Source organism: Convolutriloba macropyga, chromosome 4 (genome assembly GCF_964194025.1).
Source record: "Convolutriloba macropyga chromosome 4, txConMacr16.3, whole genome shotgun sequence".
NCBI lineage: Eukaryota > Metazoa > Xenacoelomorpha > Acoela > Convolutidae > Convolutriloba > Convolutriloba macropyga.
Window position 1 is genome coordinate 16229465 of NC_134471.1, and position 18981 is coordinate 16248445.

Genomic DNA, 18981 nt, shown 5'->3' on the forward strand with positions numbered 1-18981 from the left:
AGGACTAATACAATTGCTCTAAACGACGTTTGAGAGCAATTAACATTTTTACGAGAGAGTGAGTTTTAACCGAACTTACATCAAGAGCTAGGTCTCGAGTCTGGCTGTTTCGAATCCTCTCCATCTCTTTCTTGAACCTCGCTTCCCTCACATCAAAGGATGAAATCTCCGCCAATAACGAGCCAGGCTGCGCCCCCACATCGTCAATGAAAACACGGCCAAACAATTCAAGAGAATGCGACCAACGCCCTAGTAGAACATCTCGGTTGAAATTTGTCTCCACGACTTTTGGAACTCTTGGTAACTTCCTCAACGTGTAAGTAAAATCTGTGACGTTTTCAACAGTAGTGGACGTCGTAACTTCCTCAATCATATCTTGAATTGTGTGAACATCGGCTGTTGATGCTTGCACTGCCATCGAGGTGAACGAATCTCGATTAGGAGTCGAACATCCGGGTCCTGTAGCAAGCAGGTCTCGGTTCCAGTTAGCGTGATCGTTTCGTTGCGCACCGAAGCCCATATCAGAAGTAGCAGACCTATCTCTGCTAACCACCGTTCCTGCTTCATTTCCATCCGTGTGCAACTGTCTCTCCGCAGCTTCGGCAGCGTTCAAGGTCGAACTGGACATATCCAGGGCACCCGGTTCTAAATCATCATCATCCTCTACACTCTGCCTTTCTGTAATTATCTCCGGCTCGCCGTCACTCATGCCAGTTGACGCGCGACGGGCACTAGCTGCGGTCGCAGCCTCATTTGCATTCCCACCATAAAAGGGAAACTCAGGCGAACGCTGACCGGCTGTGTCCTGTCTTTCCAGGATCTCTGCAGAATTTACTCTAGTATCATGAATCAACAAACGTTCGTATCCGCTTTCAATGCGACCATCCATATCCATTCTGAGAGGAACTATTTCCACTTCAGTGCGACGAATCGTCAATGTCTCGTTGGCGCCGAGTGAAGAAGACGGAGCTTGGTTGCGTTCAAGGGTGAAACCCTGGTCGAATCGAGCGGGACCAAACATTTCCTCTTTTGTGGCATGAGGTGTTAACAATTGGGGTCTTTCAGCTAAAGGCAATGCTTCAGCGTAACTCAAGCTAAATGGATCCGGCGAAGTCGCGCCCAAGCAAAGGGTTGAAGGACTTCTTCTGAAAAATGAGAATCCCTTCTTCGAGGACATGGCATCGACCGGTGTGAAGTCGTCAATAGAGCCAGAACCTGTCGTCAATCCCACAAATATAGCCTCGTCCAATGAATCGTCTTCAGGGTCATAATCATCCAACTCGTCAGAAACACTATTTGCATCGCCACTTGGTCCCACCAAATTGACATCTTGTGATTTTACTACCGCTTCTTTCCCATTCTTCAAATAATACAGCATAGCATCCAAGACATAGGCGATGTGCTTAAACGCAGAGACATCAATCACAGGCAAGGCATCCGCATGCTCGTTCGAGTGTGCACGCATCAAGGAAAGAATGTAATTGAGAAAATCTTTTCTGGCTGCCGAGCTGTCTTGCTGAGCAGATCTGGACGACGATCTAGACACGCCACCTTCAAACGCTCGTCTGGAGTTAGACAGTGAGTTTGATTCCGAAGATGAATTCGAATTTGAGTTTTGACCGGCTCCACCGTTACTGTTGGAACCATTATTTCCATTACGTCGCTGGCTCGCATTCAGAGGATGGAGCGGGTGATTTGTGTCTGTGCTGTTAATCAGGGCAGCTCCGAATCTCAACTGAGCTTCTGCTGAGTCCAAAACGCTTGAGAGCCATTCCCAAGTTATGTACAGTCGCTTGTCCACATATTCCTAAAAATAAACTGTTTGCATTTCAAATTTTTCTTTTTGACAATTTTGGTTGAGCAAAAACTATTGAGAATTAAATCTAGTAATTCGGAGCTTCTTCGCGCAAAAAAAATACTTCGCAAGCCACTTTATTGTCGGTTGACACAATAACGGACCTTTGCAAATGATAAATCATTGTTAAAAATTTACACTTCTGAATCGATATTTATATGTTTAACAGGCAACCAAAAGTGTGAGCAGATTGGTTAACAGAAAGCATATAACATAACCGACTAACGTCGGGCGAATTGCTCTCAAACGACCGGCGGGCGGTTGTCAGCACCTAGCCACTGTTTAGTGAGGTTAGCTTTCGCTTGATTGAAGAGGCGTGAGGCTAGGGTAATAGACGATATTATCCCGCCACATAACAGCCGCTGAAGTCAACAAAAGAGTCAAGGAGAGAGAGAGAGTGCGAGGTAAAACGTGAGCGAGAAAGAGAAGGAAAGAAACGCCAACCAACACACACACACAGAGAGAGAGAAAGAGAGAGAGCTAGAAATTTTTTCCATGAGATTCTAGCCTTGTTAGTAACTAAATCATATAAAAAACTGAAAGTGCAAAATTCAGAAGAAAACTTTCCAAATTTCGCAGTGACGAAAATGTTCAAAGAACATTTTTTGCCTCTGGATTTTTGTCATGTAACCCATCTGCAAGACTTAAAAAGCTTCGTTGGCCAGTATTAATCGCTAAACTCAAAAAAGGACCCAAAAACTGAAAATAAAATGACAAAAATTTCAAAAAAAAAATTGAAAAAATCATAAGTTTTATTAAAAAAATCGAAAAAATTTGTGATATTAAAATTTCAAAACTATTCTATCGCAATAAAAATTGTTCAGTTACCTATTATCAAAGCCTATACGAGGTTTCTTGGGCTGGAAGAACTTAGATAATGACACATTTTGAAAAATTTGAAAAAAAAAATTCAAGTTTTATCCAACAATTGCTAAAAATCGTGATGTTCAAATGTTGAAAAACATTCTATTACCACTAGAAACTATGCAGCAACGTATTATCAAACCCTTCAGGGGGTTGTCTGAACCCTGAGGCTGAAAAATTTTGAATAATGAAAATATATGTCAAAAAATTTTAAAAATATAGCAATTTTTGTCAAAAAAATGCTAAAATTCGTGATGTTTAAATCTTAAAATGATTCCATTACTTCTAGAAACTACATAGTAACCTATTAATAAACCCTCGAGGAAGTTCCTTGGCTCTTGAGGCTGGATAAACCTAAAAAACGACAAAAACTTTCGAAAACATTGAAAAAATTTGCAAAATTTATTAAAAAAATGCAAAAAATTCGCAGTGTTGAAATGTTGAAACCATTCTATTACCACTAGAAACTATTCAATAACCTATTATTAAATCCTAGAGTGGATTCCTTGACACCTAGGGCTGAAAAAACTTAAAAAACTGACAAAAATTTTCAAAATACTTGAAAAAAAATTGTGAAAATTAGTATAAATTTGCGTTTTTAGCTAGCGGTTGTTCGTCAGTAGCTAGCCACGGATGGGGGGAGGGTGCACGGGGGTGGCGACAGTCGGGTGGGGGGGGTGGGGGGCAACAGGGCGGTGGGGGGCAATAGTGGGGGGGGGGTCAGCAGTGGGGGGTGGGGGGTGGGGGGGTCTTCAACCTCTAAGAACCGCTGTTCACACCATAAGTATAAGACTCCAAAACTGTTTGAGCTGAAACAGAGCTAAAAGGCTCTAAGAGCACTTAATGCCCGCTGGGCGCTACCTGTTTATCCCGTTTTTGAGGACGAAAAGTCAAAAGCGTCAGACGAAAAATTGGTCAAGCGAAAAATCGCATTAAAAAAAAGACCGACAGGACTAATATAATTGCTACAAACTTCGTTTGAGAGCAATTAAAAACACGGTACTGTTTAGAAATCAGCTATCTCTGAACAATACCTGCAGTGCATCGAACTGCTGTTGAGTCATATATCCACCATCAGTTTCTTCCTCGGCCGCCAAAAATACCAGCTCAGTAACAGACCGCATGATCAGACTGAAAGCCCGCGACAGCGACACATTGGTTGCCGTAGAAGAACAGGTACTTTCAGCTGCCGCACTTGAGCTTAACGATGACCCGGGCACACCAGCACCCAAATTAACAGCTGCAGCTGCCAACGATCCTCCGGCTCCCGCGGCTACAGCGGCGGCATTAGACACTCCTCCTCGTCGAATTGTTGCTGGATCGACATAAATCATTCCTCTTGTGGGAGGCGCTGGAACAACAACTGGCTGACCACCAACTGCCCATTGTATTGCAACTGGGACATTTCTACTGGCACTCTGGTTACTATTTGAGCTTCCATGACCTCCACCGCCAAGGTTGTCAACAACTGCGGCATCCAAAGTTGATTCTGTGAGATACAAGTCATCGACCAGTTCATTTTCACCCCCTCGATGTCCTTGATCAGCTCCAACCTCTGACTCATCATCCTGAGATGAAGATCTGGACTCTTCACCGTCTGACATTACTCCTCCATCGGATGCTCCACCAATGATAGCTCGATCTCTAAGTCCTGGTCCACTACTGGATCCAATAGCTGTATTTGAGAAATCTAAAATATCTCATCATTAGCTGAAGATCTTGATACATACAGATAGGAATAAACTAGTAATCTATCGGCACAAACTATTAGTTCTGTCAGATTGCGACAGTCAACTGAGTACCAGGTCGTTGAACTCTGCACTCACAACTGAGAGATGCTCTCAACTCACTTCTCATTTGGAAATCACTCACAAAATATCAAGTCACTCACAAATCAAGTCACTTTGGAAATCACTCACAAATCAAGTCAAATATTATTCTAGAAGAAAAGAGCAAAACTTTCAAGCGAAAAACTTGCATAAAAAGACACACGTTTACAATAATTGCTTCTCATTCGAGAGCAATTAAAAATAGGAATTTGAGCACTCACTGAGTGTCTGTTAAATTTGCAACCCGTGTGGATTCTTTTGAGCCTGCTAAATAATTATTTGGATTCCTTTCGCGACCAATCTCGTCTCAATATTCTTTCAATGCATTCATAAAGCCTCAGCATCACTTACATGCCAAATCTCCTGCAGAGTCTATCGTAGTCCTTGTTGAGTCCAAAATTGGACTATGAGGAGCACTGATGTCAGATGGATCTCCATCAACTCTCGAGCTAAGAGGCGGACGCGGAGGAGGGGAAGTCGCTCTGGAGTCCCGACCACCACCCACGCCAGCTGAACTGGCTAGTGCATTCGGTCCAGAAGATGACGAGCGACTGCCTGGAACATTTGAGCCTCCTTGGGTATTAGAATGGTGTCCTCCAGCAGGATGGGAACTGTTCAACGGGAGCTGATGTTGTGAATGGTGATGATGATGGTGGTGCGAGTGGTGATGATGGGAATGATGGTGATGATGTTGCTCCTCGCCCCCACTCGGCACGTCGAGGTCATCGTCGTCATCATCATCGTCATCTTCATCTTCCTCTTCTTCGTCTTCGCTGTTGTCCTCTTCATTGTCAACCACTCCTCCATTGTCACTCTCCTCGTCATCCTCCTCTTCCTCTTCCTCCTCCATCATGTCCACTTCAAATGTGACGTCATCTTCACCCACCACCCCACCCTGTTAAGTTAGTTATTCACATAAAACATTTAAGATCGACGAAATGCGATACAAACGTAAACACACCCGGAAGATTGCCAGAACATAGCCACCATTGATTCCCATAACACCGCTTGGAATCGAAGGAACAGAAAAACAAGGAAAAATAAAAACTGATTGTACAAAAACATTAAGTGCGAACTATTCTGATTGGACTTCGTAGTTATGCATACTCCTGTTTCTTAATGAGAGGATGCAGGTCCTAGTACCATTGCCCATTTCTATTTTGATTTCATTCTTTGATACATATTCTGTTCACTTTAGATTGATTTGCTGCGCAGATGCTGTTTAAAAGCACTTTGAGCAGAATGAGCGGAGAATGAAACTATTCTAGACAAGTCAAAAAGGTCAAAATGTAGGACAAGCTGTCAACTAAGGTAAAGCTTAACAAATCTTTGTTCGAGGAAATAAAAAGCATAGCAGGACAAGTCCTGAAGTACAATTCAAAGAATTTTCAATGACTAAACAGAAAACTAGATCTAGAACTGACGGGAGAATTGGGAAAACCATTGCTAAAAAAATCAGATCAAAAAAATTTATAAAAAAACAGAAAATCAATGTCAAAACCCCGCATGCGGACAAAAAACCACTAGCGAGGAATAGAAATTGGGTTCAAACAAAAAGCTAGGCCCAGAATGAACTATGAATGGGAAAACCATTTAGAAAAAAAACGGATCCAAAAAATCGAAAAAACAGTAAAAATCAAAATCAAAGTGAAATTGCCGCATGTGAACAAAAAACCACTAGCGAAAAACCGAATTGTTGTTCAAACTACTCCAATTTGACTCCAAAAATCATGAAAATATGTTAACAGATCTTAAAAAAAGACCGCGCCCCAATACAATTCAAATTCTTTGAATTGTAAAAAGCAGGACAAGTTCTGACCAAATGCAACAAAATTTTCATCGATCAAACAAAAGCACACGACCTTGAAAGGACTATCAATGAATTAGGAAAACCATTGTCAATATGCCACAAATTTTGTTCAAACACCATTTTCTTACTCTGCTTTAGAATTCGCTTTTTCGCTCCACTTACTGTTTCGGCGTGACCAAAATCATCACTTCAAATTGACTTGAAAAATCATCAAAAATTGAGAACATATCTTGAAAAATTAGCTGAAGAATTCCGAAAACGATTCAAGATGTCTTTGCCAAAGAACAGCCTGGCGAATAAAGAGCTTCTAACTGCAGTGAGAATCAAAGAAGGGAGACGACCATTTAACTGAAACAAAAAATTTAACTAATTAATTTGAACAAAACAAAAACAAAATTTGTACGAGTACAATTACAAAAGAAGAACAATATTTCAGATAATGCGGAAACTTAACTGCTCACACAAATTCGAATAAGCAAAAATAAGCACAAAAACAAAGAAATTAAGAAAAACTTAGAATTTTTCGCAATTTTTGTCAAAATTCAAAGCAAAAAATGATTGTTACCAAAGAACCTGTGTTTAAATTATAATAGAAGCTGCCAACGATCATTAAGCGTATGGTAAGTTACAAGTAACAGCAATAAAATACAATTATCTGTCCAAAATCGCTAAAATATCCCTAAAACGGTAGAATTAGTTTAAAATCCTTCAAATTAGCCTAAGACTCCTTTCAGTGACCACAAACCTTTCAAACACTCTGTTTCAAAAGAAGGTATGCATAAAAGAACCACTGTCTATTTTATCCGCTCTTCGAATTTGTCCACTGAAACAATTTTTTTATACACTCCATTTTTTAGCGTATTTTATGGTATTTTTTATTCACTCCATGAACTTCCGGTTTTCGTTTTTGCTCACAGAAAACCATAAAGACTCTGCGAGACAGCGCTTTGAAACAGTTCAAATTCTTTGAACTGCGAGAAAAATGGAAGTGCTATCATGGCCAGCTGAGAAAATCAGGGCGTAAGTAATAGTTCAGTGATTTCCTTTTCCATTGCCATAAACATAACCGACTATCGTCGGGCGAATTGCTCTCGAACGACCGGCGAGCGGTTAGCTTCGTCAGTAGCCAGTCATGGTTTAGTGAGGCTAGCTTTAGATTAATTGAAGGAGCGTAGGGTGAGCGAAGCAGGGGTGCAAAAGCGGATTAAGGGACTGATGTGGGGGCGGTGGGGGTGAGAGTTGTGGGACCAGTTTCTAAGAACCGCCCTTCACACCATAAGTTTGTCTCCAAAAAAGTTTCTGTTAATCTCATACTTGAAGACTAGTGGGCTGAACGGCTCTAAGAGAACTTTATGCAAACCGGGCGCTAACTCTTTATCCCGTTTCCGAAGACGAAAGTCAAATGGGTCAGACAAAAAAATTGGCCAAGCTAAAAATTGCATAAACGAGACAAGCAGGATTAACATATTTGCTAAAAACTGCTTTTGAGAGCAATTAACAATGATTTCCTAAAAAGTGCCTGTTTCGTCATTTACGATAAAAACATTTCTACTATAACGAATTGTTAATGAGGATAAAAAAGATATTATGCCACAACGGAACGGCAGCTGAAGTGTGGCATCGACAAAGAGAGAGAGAGAGAGAGAGAGAGAGAGAGAGGAGAGAGAGAGAGAGAGAGAGAGAGAGAGGAAGAGAGGAAAAAGAGATAAAACGTGAACGAGAAAGTGAAGGATAGAAACCCTAACCGACAGAGAGAGAAAGAGAAATAGGAATAATTTCCATGATAGGGCTCAACTCTGTAACTTATAGTTTTCTAGCCTTGTTAGTAAATAAAATATGAAAAAAACTGAAAAAGGCTAACTTAAAAACAAAAATTCTCAACTTCGCAGTAAAAAAGATTCATAACCATTTTTGTCTCGAACGTTCTGCTAAGTAACCCATCTCCAGGACTAAAAAATTTCGTTAGCCAGTACTGGTCGTTAAACTCAGAAAAGGACAAAAAACTTTGAAAAATTTTGGAAACAATCGCAAATTTTAAAATTCAAGATATTCATATCTTGAGAACCATTTCATTGTCTCAAGAGACTATCCGGTATCCCTGTTTCAAGCCTGCAAAAGATTCAATGGCTCATAAAAATCCATACACTTGGAACATGATAATTTCTTGCGAAAATTTTTCGAAAAAATCAATTTTATCCAAAAATTACTAAAACTAGTGTCATAAAAATATTGATCACCATTCCATTAACTTTAAAAATTATGCAGCAGCTTTTATCAAAACCTGGAAGAGGTCCCAGCAACCCTGGTGCCGAAAAAATTCAAAACACGAAAAAATGCAAATATTTTATAAAAAAAATGCTTAAATTCGTGATATTAAAATCTTGAAAAACACTACAACTATTAACTATACAGTAACATATTATCGAACACTAGAGGAAGTTCCGTGCCTCTTGAGGCTAGAATAACCTAAAAAAATAGCAAGTTTTAGTAAAAAAAATTAATCTAACTTGTGATATTAAAAAGTTGAAAATTTATCCAGGACCAACAAAAACTTTTCACTGACTTTTTATAAAACCCTAAGGGAGCTTTTCTGACAATTGAGGCTCAAAAAACCTGAAAAGACTAAATCTGAATAAATTGGAAAAATGCTAAAATTCGTGAAGTTAAAATCTTGCAGGACATTCCATTACGTCTAGAAACTATACAGTAACCTACGGTCAAACCCTAGAGGAGGTGTTTGGCTAGTGAGGCTAAAAAAACCAAAAAAAAAAACGACAAAAATTTTCAAATGTGAAAAAAAAGCAAGTTTAATAAAAAAAATGCTAAAATTTGTGACATTAAAAAGTTTGAAAAACTTTTCCATGGCCAAACAAATTTTGTCAGTAACATGTTATCAAACCCTAACGGAGGTTTTCTGACCCTTGAGGCTCAAAAAACATGAATTATGACTATAAATGTCCAGAAAATTGAAAAATGGCAAACATTGTCAAAAATTGAGATGTTAAAATCTTGCAAGACATTCCATTTCATCTAGAAATTAAACAACATAGCCGGCAGATTGCCGGAATAGCTGCGAAAGAATAGACCTGCGTGCCATATAATAGAGATAGAAACAGATACAGATCTAAATTGAAAAAAAATCGACTCCGCTCAAAAAACTAGGCTAAAAAACTTTCAGCGATTAATTAATAAAGCTTGTTACATTCATTCCACAGAAGCCTCTGATTAGGGACCTTTACTGCACATATGAGTTCCTTTGACCTGAAACAAATTCAAATTAAACTCAAGTTTTAAAGTGCAGAAGTCACGTAAGTAACGTGAGGTAAGTCACGTATGATCAAAATCTAATCACGCAAATAACCTAAAAACCTCCGCTAAAGCGAGTGAGAAATGACGTCACGCGCGCAAATGCTGTTAGTGAGAGGAAGAATTCATTCAGAATATTTGACTTTTTCAGCTTTGCTGTGTGAACAAATGTAAAACGAAAAAAGAGCGTCAGACGACGAAACAAAAAAACCAAGAGCACCGCAATATAGCTACGCTCAGCTTACAGCTTCGCAGCTATAAAAAACCTATTGTCACACCGTAGAGGAAGTTTTGTGGCTCTTGAGGCTGAAAAAATCCTAAAGGAAACGTCAAAAAGTTTCAAAAAACTTGAAAAAAAAGCAAGTTTGATAAAATAAGAACTTTTCAGTAAATTATTATCAAACCCCTCAGGAGTCATTCTGGCCCCTGGGTCTGGAAAGACCCGAATGATAACAATGAATGTCAAAAAGTATGAAATTGCATGAAGTTATTTTCAAAAAAATGCTAAAATTCGTGATGTTTAAATCTTGAAAAACTTTCCATTACATCAAGAATCTATGTAATAATCTACTTTCAAACCCTGAAGGAGGTTCCTTGGCTCTTATAAGAGGTTGCTTGACAACTAGGGTTGATAAAAATAAAAAGGTCACAAAATTTCAAAAAGCTTGAAAAAATTGCGCAATTCAGCATAAATTTGTGTGCTTTTAGCGAGCGGTTGTTTGTCAGTAGCTAGACACGGGGGAGGGGGTGCACCGAGGGCTGAGGGGGGGGGGGGGGTGGTTGTGGTCAATAGTGGGGTGCAGGCGGGCAACAGGGCGGGGGGTGCGGGCAATAGTGGGGGGGGGGGTTCAACAGTGGAGGGGTCTTAAACCTCTAAGAACCGCCCTTCACACGTAAAAGTCTCCAAAACAGCTTGAGCTGAAACAGAGCTGAAAAGCTCTGTGAGAACTTAATGCCCGCTGGTCGCCAACTATTTATCCCGTTTTTGAGGACGAAAAAAGTCAAAAGCGTCAGACGAAAAACCGGTCAAGCGAAAAATCGCATTAAAAAAAGATCGACAAGACTAATATTATTGCTAAAAACTTCGTTTGAGAGCAAATCAACTAATAATCAACGTTTCCCACAAAGAAAATCTTTTTAAAGTAAACGAAATTTGAGAATTTTCATTAACATAGCCGGCAGATTGCCGGAATAGCTGCGAAAGAATAGACTTGCGTGCCATATAATAGAGATAGAAACAGATACAGATCTAAATTGAAAAAAAAATCGACGCCACTCAAAAAACTAGGCTAAAAAACATTCAGCGATAAATCAATAAAGGTTGTTAAAATTCATTCCACAGAAGCCTCTTATTAGGGACCTTTACTACACAAATGAGTTCCTTTGACCTTAAACAAATTCAAATTAAACCTAAGTTTTAAAGTGCAAAAGTCATTTTATTGAGTGAGGTAAGTCACGTATGATCAAAATCTAATCACGCAAATAACCTAAAAACTTTCGCTAAAGCGAGTGAGAAATGACGTCACGCGCGCAAATGCCGTTAGTGAGAGGAAGAAGTCATTCAGAAAATTTGACTTTTTCAGCTTTGCTGTGTGAACAAATGTAAAACGAAAAAAGAGCGTCAGACGACGAAACAAAAAAAAAACCAAGAGCACCGCAATATAGCTACGCTCAGCTTACAGCTTCGCAGCTATAAAAAAGCTGTTTGACAGAAAGCATGACTAGAAAGTTCATTGCCTGCTTATGTGCTCGAAAAATTCTTATTATATGCCTTCAAAAAGATAGCTTTACATTTCCAAATTTCCCCTGTGGACGTGAAATAAAATACTTACATCGGCAGAGCTTCCGTGTCCATCCTCGTCGTCATCCAAATCATCCTGATCTCCCAAATTGTCATGATGCTCCTCGGTTGCAGCTGTGAATGCATCCAACTGCATCGCAACTGAATTATCTCCAGCATCAACACCTGACACTGTATTGACACCATCCACTACTCCAGCTGTTCCAGTTCCCGGTTCTTCGAACCTTTGATTACCTGCTTGTTGACTGATTCCATCTGCCAAAAAGTCGAGAAGACCTTTAACAGTCACAGACCATTACCGCACATGAATTACCAAAAAGGAATAGTATGCAGTTGGGGCGCTCTCTGACAGAGTAGATCATCAGATGAACTAAGCAGTTTCCTAAGAACGGCTTTCTATTACTGATTATAATCCAAGTGCAATTTTTCAATGTAAAGTTTTTATGAAAAGCATCAAAACACATCTGATCATAAAACATCTTGAGTAAAAAGTCAACAATTAAACCGAATAGATAAACTTTGGTTGAGTTACTTAAAAATGTTATTCAAGTTTTGAGTAATGGTTCGCCATTGTACTTTTCTTATGCTTTTAATTTCACAAAAATTGATTCGAATTTGGATGATCATCCATTACCAATTTTTTAAAATATATTTCAGAATGCCAGTCACTCACTGTTATCTGTGGCAGCCGTACCCAGGTGTCCAGCGGAAGTCGATGGTCCTGCAGAGCCAACTCTTGCATCCAATCTATCTCTTCTGGACGATTGGGTCAATGTCAGCCCTGGAATAGTCTCCTCCATCGTGTTCAAGCCTCGTTCGACGTTCAAATCAGCTCGTCTCGAGCTATGGGCCTGAACAGAAAGCAAGAGTTTATTTTACAGCAACTCTTCATGCGCACTCTTTGCGGACATTTTTACTGACCCAATTATAACCTAAATGGTTTTTTCAAGTCTCCTTAGCAGTGAGAGGAAATACAGGCTCCTGCTTTCGTACTTTATCCATTTAGACCGATTGATATTTTCCGGTACATTGCTAAAAGTATCATTACATCCCAATAATTCCATATTTTGCTTTAAAGAGCTAATAAAATCAATAAACCTTCTAAGTAATAAAGAAAATTCAAATGCCCACACACTTCCCAATTTTCTGCTATACTTCAACAAAATGGTTTCATAACAGATTTTATTCACTTGTTAAAAAATTTTTATCGAGCAACAAGGAACTCTTCAACTACCAATGAAAGCAATAAAGAACCTAGCCCACAAATTGCTGAAAAATAGCCTCTGCTAACCCGCTTGGCGCACATCGTGATTGAAACACAAAGGAAAAAAGAAAAGATAGACATCGGCAGTTTTTCTGTGTCAAAGTGTTCTAATTTGGAATGCAGATTCAATTACATTCTAGAACTATTAAAATCCGCTTCTACTTTCAAGGCTTTTAAACTGAATAGTTATTCTAGCCAGATATGGCCCAATCAACTTTGATAACCCAATGCACTATGACTTAATGACAGGGTTTTATCGATTTATCCCGTTTTGCACTAATTTACAATTCAAAACATAGCCAGCAGATTGCCGGAAAAAAGCCACAATAGACGGTTGTGGCCTTCCATGAACTGCAACAACTAAAGAAACAAATTAGGCAGATTGACCAAAAATCCTTTAGTAGACCACTAGAATTTTTGGGTGAGATACGTACTGTCATTTTTACGATACACATACGGCCTATAAAGAAAAAGCCCTAAAAAAGCTTTTTCAAAATTGATTCTCGAAATCAAAAACTCAAGACTAATACTCAAGAATTAGGGCATATAAGTTTGGCACTACTTAGATGCACACTATTGATCTTTAATTAGTAAATAATCATAAAATTTAAAGTTGCATAAGTGAGTTCAGAAGTCATTATTTTGAGTGAAGTAAGTCACGCAATTGACCAAAAAAAGAAATGACGTCACAAACACAAATTTTAACTGCCAAGCAGTAGAAGTCGCTGAAGTCACTGAAAGTCAAATACGAAACAAAAATCTGTTAGACGAAGTAAAAAAAATAGGAGCGCAATAATAGTCGCCTGGAATTGCTGACGCGGCTATTAGTAATTAAACTAACTGCAAACAACACTATCAGCCTCCATAGAAAACAGCCCCCACTATAAAAATCACATGAGACGTCGATGAAAGTAAAACGAGGACTACAAAAAGCTTTAAAAAAATGATCTCAATTCCTCCTTAAAAAATAAGTTATCGGACTTCTTAAATCCAACAACGTGAAAAGACCTTTAGATATGTAACGCCAACTTTGTAGAAAAACACTGGGAGACATTGCTCTTTTGACATTGATCGTATTCACTTAATTGCTTAAATTCAATGAGTGAAAGAATTCAAACTCCATTCAGTAGAAACAGGGAGGTAAGTCAGGAGTCAAGCCTGTAATCATGACTTATGAAAAACAAAAAACGTGACTAAGAAAAAAAGCGAATTGAAAAAGGAGAGCGCCTAACTTATATCCGATGAGAGTCTGGCGGCGGCTATAAATGATGGCCAAAAAATGCTAAATCAACCTAAAAACCAGCAAAATAGCTGAAAAACTTCCAAATCAGCATAAAACTCACCACCCACAAAATCCAAAATACGATCCAACCAACACAAACTCTTATCAGAGCCAATAGTTAAATTAACCAAAGAAAATAGTTAAATTCAGAGAAACTCTTTGAAAAATCCGCACGCGAACAAAAAATATTGCTCGCATACCAAAAATTTTTTCACGCCCCATTTGTTTCCTTCTATCGAAGGCAGCCCCATGAACAAAAAGCGCACAATTTTCGCTCTACTCTTCAATTTTGTTAATTACTCAAACCACTCCCAATTTTTTTCGCGTTTCATTTCCTGCTTTAGAATTCACTCCATTAAAAAGACACTTCTCCAATACACCTCTTCGAGTCACAAAAATAGAGCCGCTATAATAGCCGGCTGAGATAATGAGGGCGGCTATTGAAAATAACCAAGATGAGACCAATAAAAGCCTCGATATCGCTTAGCCGCTCTTTATAAGAAAACTGATTGAAAAACAGAAATAGAAATCTTGAGTGAATGAGTTGGAAACACTAACATAATCGGTGCGATCTCTTGTAGAACTTCTATCGTTAGTAGAACTTGCATTCAAGTTATTGCTCGAGTTTCGCGACTGCTGTTGAGACTGTTGGTCCAATGCAAAAGTGACCGACGTTGATGCTCCAGGAGCTGCGGCAATTGCATTCCTTCTTGGGGGTAAAGGCTCCATTGAGAAGAGCTCCGCACTGCCCTGTTAGAAATATAATAGGAACCGGTTGGAAACAACTTGAAGTAAATCACAAAAACCGGCTCTCGATTTGATACTGCTATTCAAGGTTATAGTGATTGAATTATCGGTTGCTAGTTATGCAATTTGTTACTCAACATCATTGTATTCTTTCAATTCACAGAAGGGGCCAGTATCACTGCCAATTGCACCAAACCTTAACAGCGAAGTATTAAATACAATAATTATATTGCCACAAAAATTGGTGAGTCAAAAGCTTAAAGAATGGGATAGCTTATTAATTATAGTGGTTTCTCAACTAAGCACGTGTAAAGTAGCAAAACTTGAACAAAGAGTAGGGTACATATGAAACTCCTAGATTCCAAAGTAACATTGACCTGCTTTTCGTCAGTGGTGCTTAGGGAAATGAAGGGACGGGTGGGTCTGGCCACTCCCATTCTCACTGGGGCTAAAAGACAGTCTGCTGTTTCTACAAGCTCCTCAATTGCCACTCCCATCAGCATACGAAACACGGTCTTGCACTTCCTAAGAGGCTCCGATGATATACTGAAAGAAAACTTAAATTAAATTCAAAATGAAAACGTTTTTTTTTTGAAAATTAAAAGAAAAATCGGATCTATTCTGTTTTAGCCCCCCCCCCCGTGTTTTTTACGCCCCCCCCCCCCCCCCGTTACAAATTATATGTTATATAGCACATTATGTAAGAAAATAGCACAAGCTCCTGGGGGCGTAAAAAATAAGCTCACTAAGGTTGGGCAAAACAGAATAGATCCAAAAAATCCATCTCCATTTTGGGGGCCACTAAACAAAATTGAACCAAGCCGTTCTGGCCGAAAAAAGCTTCTGTCATCAAAATTCTCAAATCCTTTTCGATTACGCTCATTTTTGCCAATAATTTTGAGCGATCAAGCTATAATCGATGCCGTAAAATATCGATAGCTACAGATACAGAACTGAATTGATGAAGTTGGCGATGAAATCAACACGTGTTTAAAAAATGTTTTGAGAATGTTCTCCAAAAAAGAAATCGAAGATCTTGTTTCCTAATGGTCGTGGTGTTTTATTTAACACTAGCAGGCCCGTGAAGTCTATCTGAAGGCATCTTATCTTGAAACTTTAACAATTGATATTCTCATTGAAAAACTTAGTTGTGATAACTGGTGTACATGCGATCGTTTCAATGAAATTTCTTTGCAAAACTTCTTTGTACACATCAACAAAAAATGAAGAGAGCCAAACATGTCAAAGAAAGGTTTTATGCGAGTTAAGATTAAGAGACGTTCTCATAAAGCATTAAAAATCAAAACAGGTAGAATGAGGTATAAAGAGGGAGAGAGAGATCGATAGCAGCAGAAATATATAATGGGTCGGAGAGCAAATAGATTTAAAAATACGAAAAAACAAAAACGACAGAGAACAAAAGAAGGTTGAAAGCAGTGGAGTAAAACAGAAAAACTGATTCTGGGAAAGCCAACGGTAGCGAAAAGCAAAAAAGATGGAATTAACGAGAAAAAGAGGAAAAATCGAAACTCATGAGAGGAAAAAACAGAAAGAAAACAACAGAAACCATAAGAACATCAGGAACCCACCGAAAGAATAACGATAGGAAACAAAAAATTGAATCAAAAAGAGACAAATAAAAAGAAAAGAAGTTAGTAAACAACTGAGGAAAGAGAGAGAGAGAGAGAGAGAAAGGAGGAAAGTGATAGAAAGAACGCAAGAAAAAACGAAAGCGATAGGATGAAGGAAAAAGGGACAGCCAAAAGAAAGACGCCAAAATCAATAGAGAGAAAATACAAAAAACCGAGAAAATCCGGTTCTCATAAAAAGGATGAATGCGCTAATGAGAACACGATGGATGCACCCAAAACGAGAAAGAGCTGATAAAACGGAATTGTTGGCAAGCCCTTGCGAATGCTTTTACGACATTAACAAACACATAACAGAGTTAAAGGGCTGGCTGATGCCACCAACAAAATTTTCCTCGAAATTTAAAAGGAAAATTATATAACTTATGTTTTTATGCAAAGTTTTTAGCAACAGTCCTTAATATGGAATAGTCATCTACTGTGCGCTAAAAAGTCCTCTACTGAGGTCTTAAAATAATTTGTATTTTAAGACCTGTTTTGTCATATATAAATTTTTGGCACCTTTTGGGTCTTTTACACTTCACGAAATTTGTTCGCAGAATTCTTCCGTATTAAAAAACTTTCGTACAGTGAAATTTTGATAAAAACAAATTTCCATCATCCACCTTTTGATCCCTCACGTCTTCGGTGAGGTAGTTTTCCTTCATAAATTTTCAAACCAACCTTTTCTTCAACAATTTTTTGACAATGAATTACGAAAAACAATGGTTTTCGGTCAAAAACTTTCTTTGTGCTGACACAATTTTGATCATTTACCTTTTCGAAGCTTTTCAGTCACAATCAGTTTTCTAAACAACTAATCGGCCAATGAATTTTTTGACCCTTTGTTTTTGTTTAGTGAAACACCGATTAATGTCTTCCTTTAACAAAAAATTTTCGGAACACGCTTTTTCGCAAAGCATTTTTGGGTAGATGACACAACCTTTTGACATCATTTTGGGTCAATGACCTCTTGACCTCAACCACCTCTTTGAAACACCGATTAGAGTCTTTTTCTTTAACAAAAAAAATTCCGCAACACGCTTTTTCACAAAGCATTTTTGGATAGATGACACGACCTCTTGGCATCATTTTGGGTCAATGACCTCTTGGCAACACTCTTCGGCCAGTGACCTTTTTGTAACATCTTTTTGTTTAAGGACCATTTAGAAACATTAATCTGTCAATGACCATAAAGCACACTTTTTCGGTCCTTAACCCCAATTAAGCAACCACTTAACCATGCTCTTCGATAGTACTGTTAAAACCTGCTGCTCAGTGATGCCTCTAAAACATGGCGCCTTATGTGTTCACGCGATTAATAGATAGAAGATTACCTTTTCAGCATCCGAAGCTTTTCGGTCACAGACCGTTTTCTGAAGAAGTTTTTGGACACAGACCCTTTTCTGAACAACTAATCGGCCAATGATTTTGTCGACACTGTTTTTGTTTATTGAAACACCGATTAATGTCTTTTTCTTTAACAAAACAAATTCCGCAACACGCTTCTTCACAAAGCATTTTTGGGTGGATGACACGACCTCTTGGCATCATTTTGGGTCAATGACCTTTGGGCAACACTTTTCGGTCAGTGATCTTTTTCTAACATCTTTTTGTTCAAGGACTGTATAGAAACATTAATCGGTCAATGACGTTAAAGCACACTTTTTCGGTCATTAACCCCAATTAAGTAACCGCTTAATCATGCTCTTCGATAGTACTGTTAAAACATGCTGCTCAGTGATGCCTCTAAAACATGCCGCCTTATGTGCTCACGCGATGAATATATAGATAGATAATAAGACAACGATTAAGAAAAACGCTGAGCAGATCAACTGTTTCAAATTTATTATCGACCACGATTGCACCAAACTAAGGTTCTATGAATTTAAATTCTCTTTACTCAGAAATAAGCAGATTTAAAAAAGAGCGGCAGAATGATGATTGTTTGATTAGCTTATAGCGGCCATTAAGTGGTAATAAAAAAGACCTTGAAAGGGTTCACATAGCCAAATGTACGCATTGCTCTCAAATGGCGGGCGAGGGTTTGGCCTTGGTACTAGCCTAAGGAGGTCTAGCAAAAAGGGGCAAGTATGCGAAGGGTAGGTTAAAAACGGACTGCAGACCCCGAAAAACTTCACCATTAAATTCCAGCTACCAATCAGCTTCTGTAAGCTATAGACTGAGCCTGCTAAAGCTCTATGAGCTGCACAGTTAAAGCCCTGAGCTGCATATGGACCTGCAGCTGGCAGAAATGAAAAGTTAATTGGCCTCTAAAATTGAAATTTTCAAATAGCGTAGAAAAACTGAAATTTTATTGAAAAGACGCTTTCCTGAAATTAATATCTTAGAACCCAATTCTTAGTCTCTGGAAACTATCCATAAACACTACTTCAAGCCCTAAAATTTTAATTGACCTATAAAGATTGAAAAACTCAAATATGAAAACAATATTTAAAATATCAAAAAATTAATAAAAAACGGAAATTTCTTGATATTAACATCGTCAAAACCATTTTATGTCTCTTAATATTATCCAGTTACCGCCTAAAAAATTAATTGGCCGAAATTGGAAAAGTCAAAAAATTCAAACTT

At 38.5% G+C, this 18981-nt stretch overlaps 1 protein-coding gene across 4 annotated transcripts in view; it reads right to left on the reverse strand.

The window, feature by feature from the left end:
* Positions 1 to 18981, reverse strand: part of LOC142337479 (E3 ubiquitin-protein ligase UBR5-like) — a 140206-nt gene that overhangs the window by 13951 nt on the left and 107274 nt on the right. For 3 of the 4 annotated variants that reach the window (XM_075386731.1, XM_075386730.1, XM_075386729.1), the window contains 7 exons: positions 15136 to 15304; positions 14570 to 14761; positions 12139 to 12316; positions 11497 to 11741; positions 4900 to 5443; positions 3754 to 4409; positions 80 to 1807 (listed from right to left, as the gene is read on the reverse strand). In XM_075386731.1, the coding sequence (XP_075242846.1) occupies positions 80 to 1807; positions 3754 to 4409; positions 4900 to 5443; positions 11497 to 11741; positions 12139 to 12316; positions 14570 to 14761; positions 15136 to 15304 (3712 nt within the window). The remainder of the gene's footprint in view (positions 1 to 79; positions 1808 to 3753; positions 4410 to 4899; positions 5444 to 11496; positions 11742 to 12138; positions 12317 to 14569; positions 14762 to 15135; positions 15305 to 18981) is intronic. The other variant, XM_075386732.1, reaches the window with a different exon arrangement.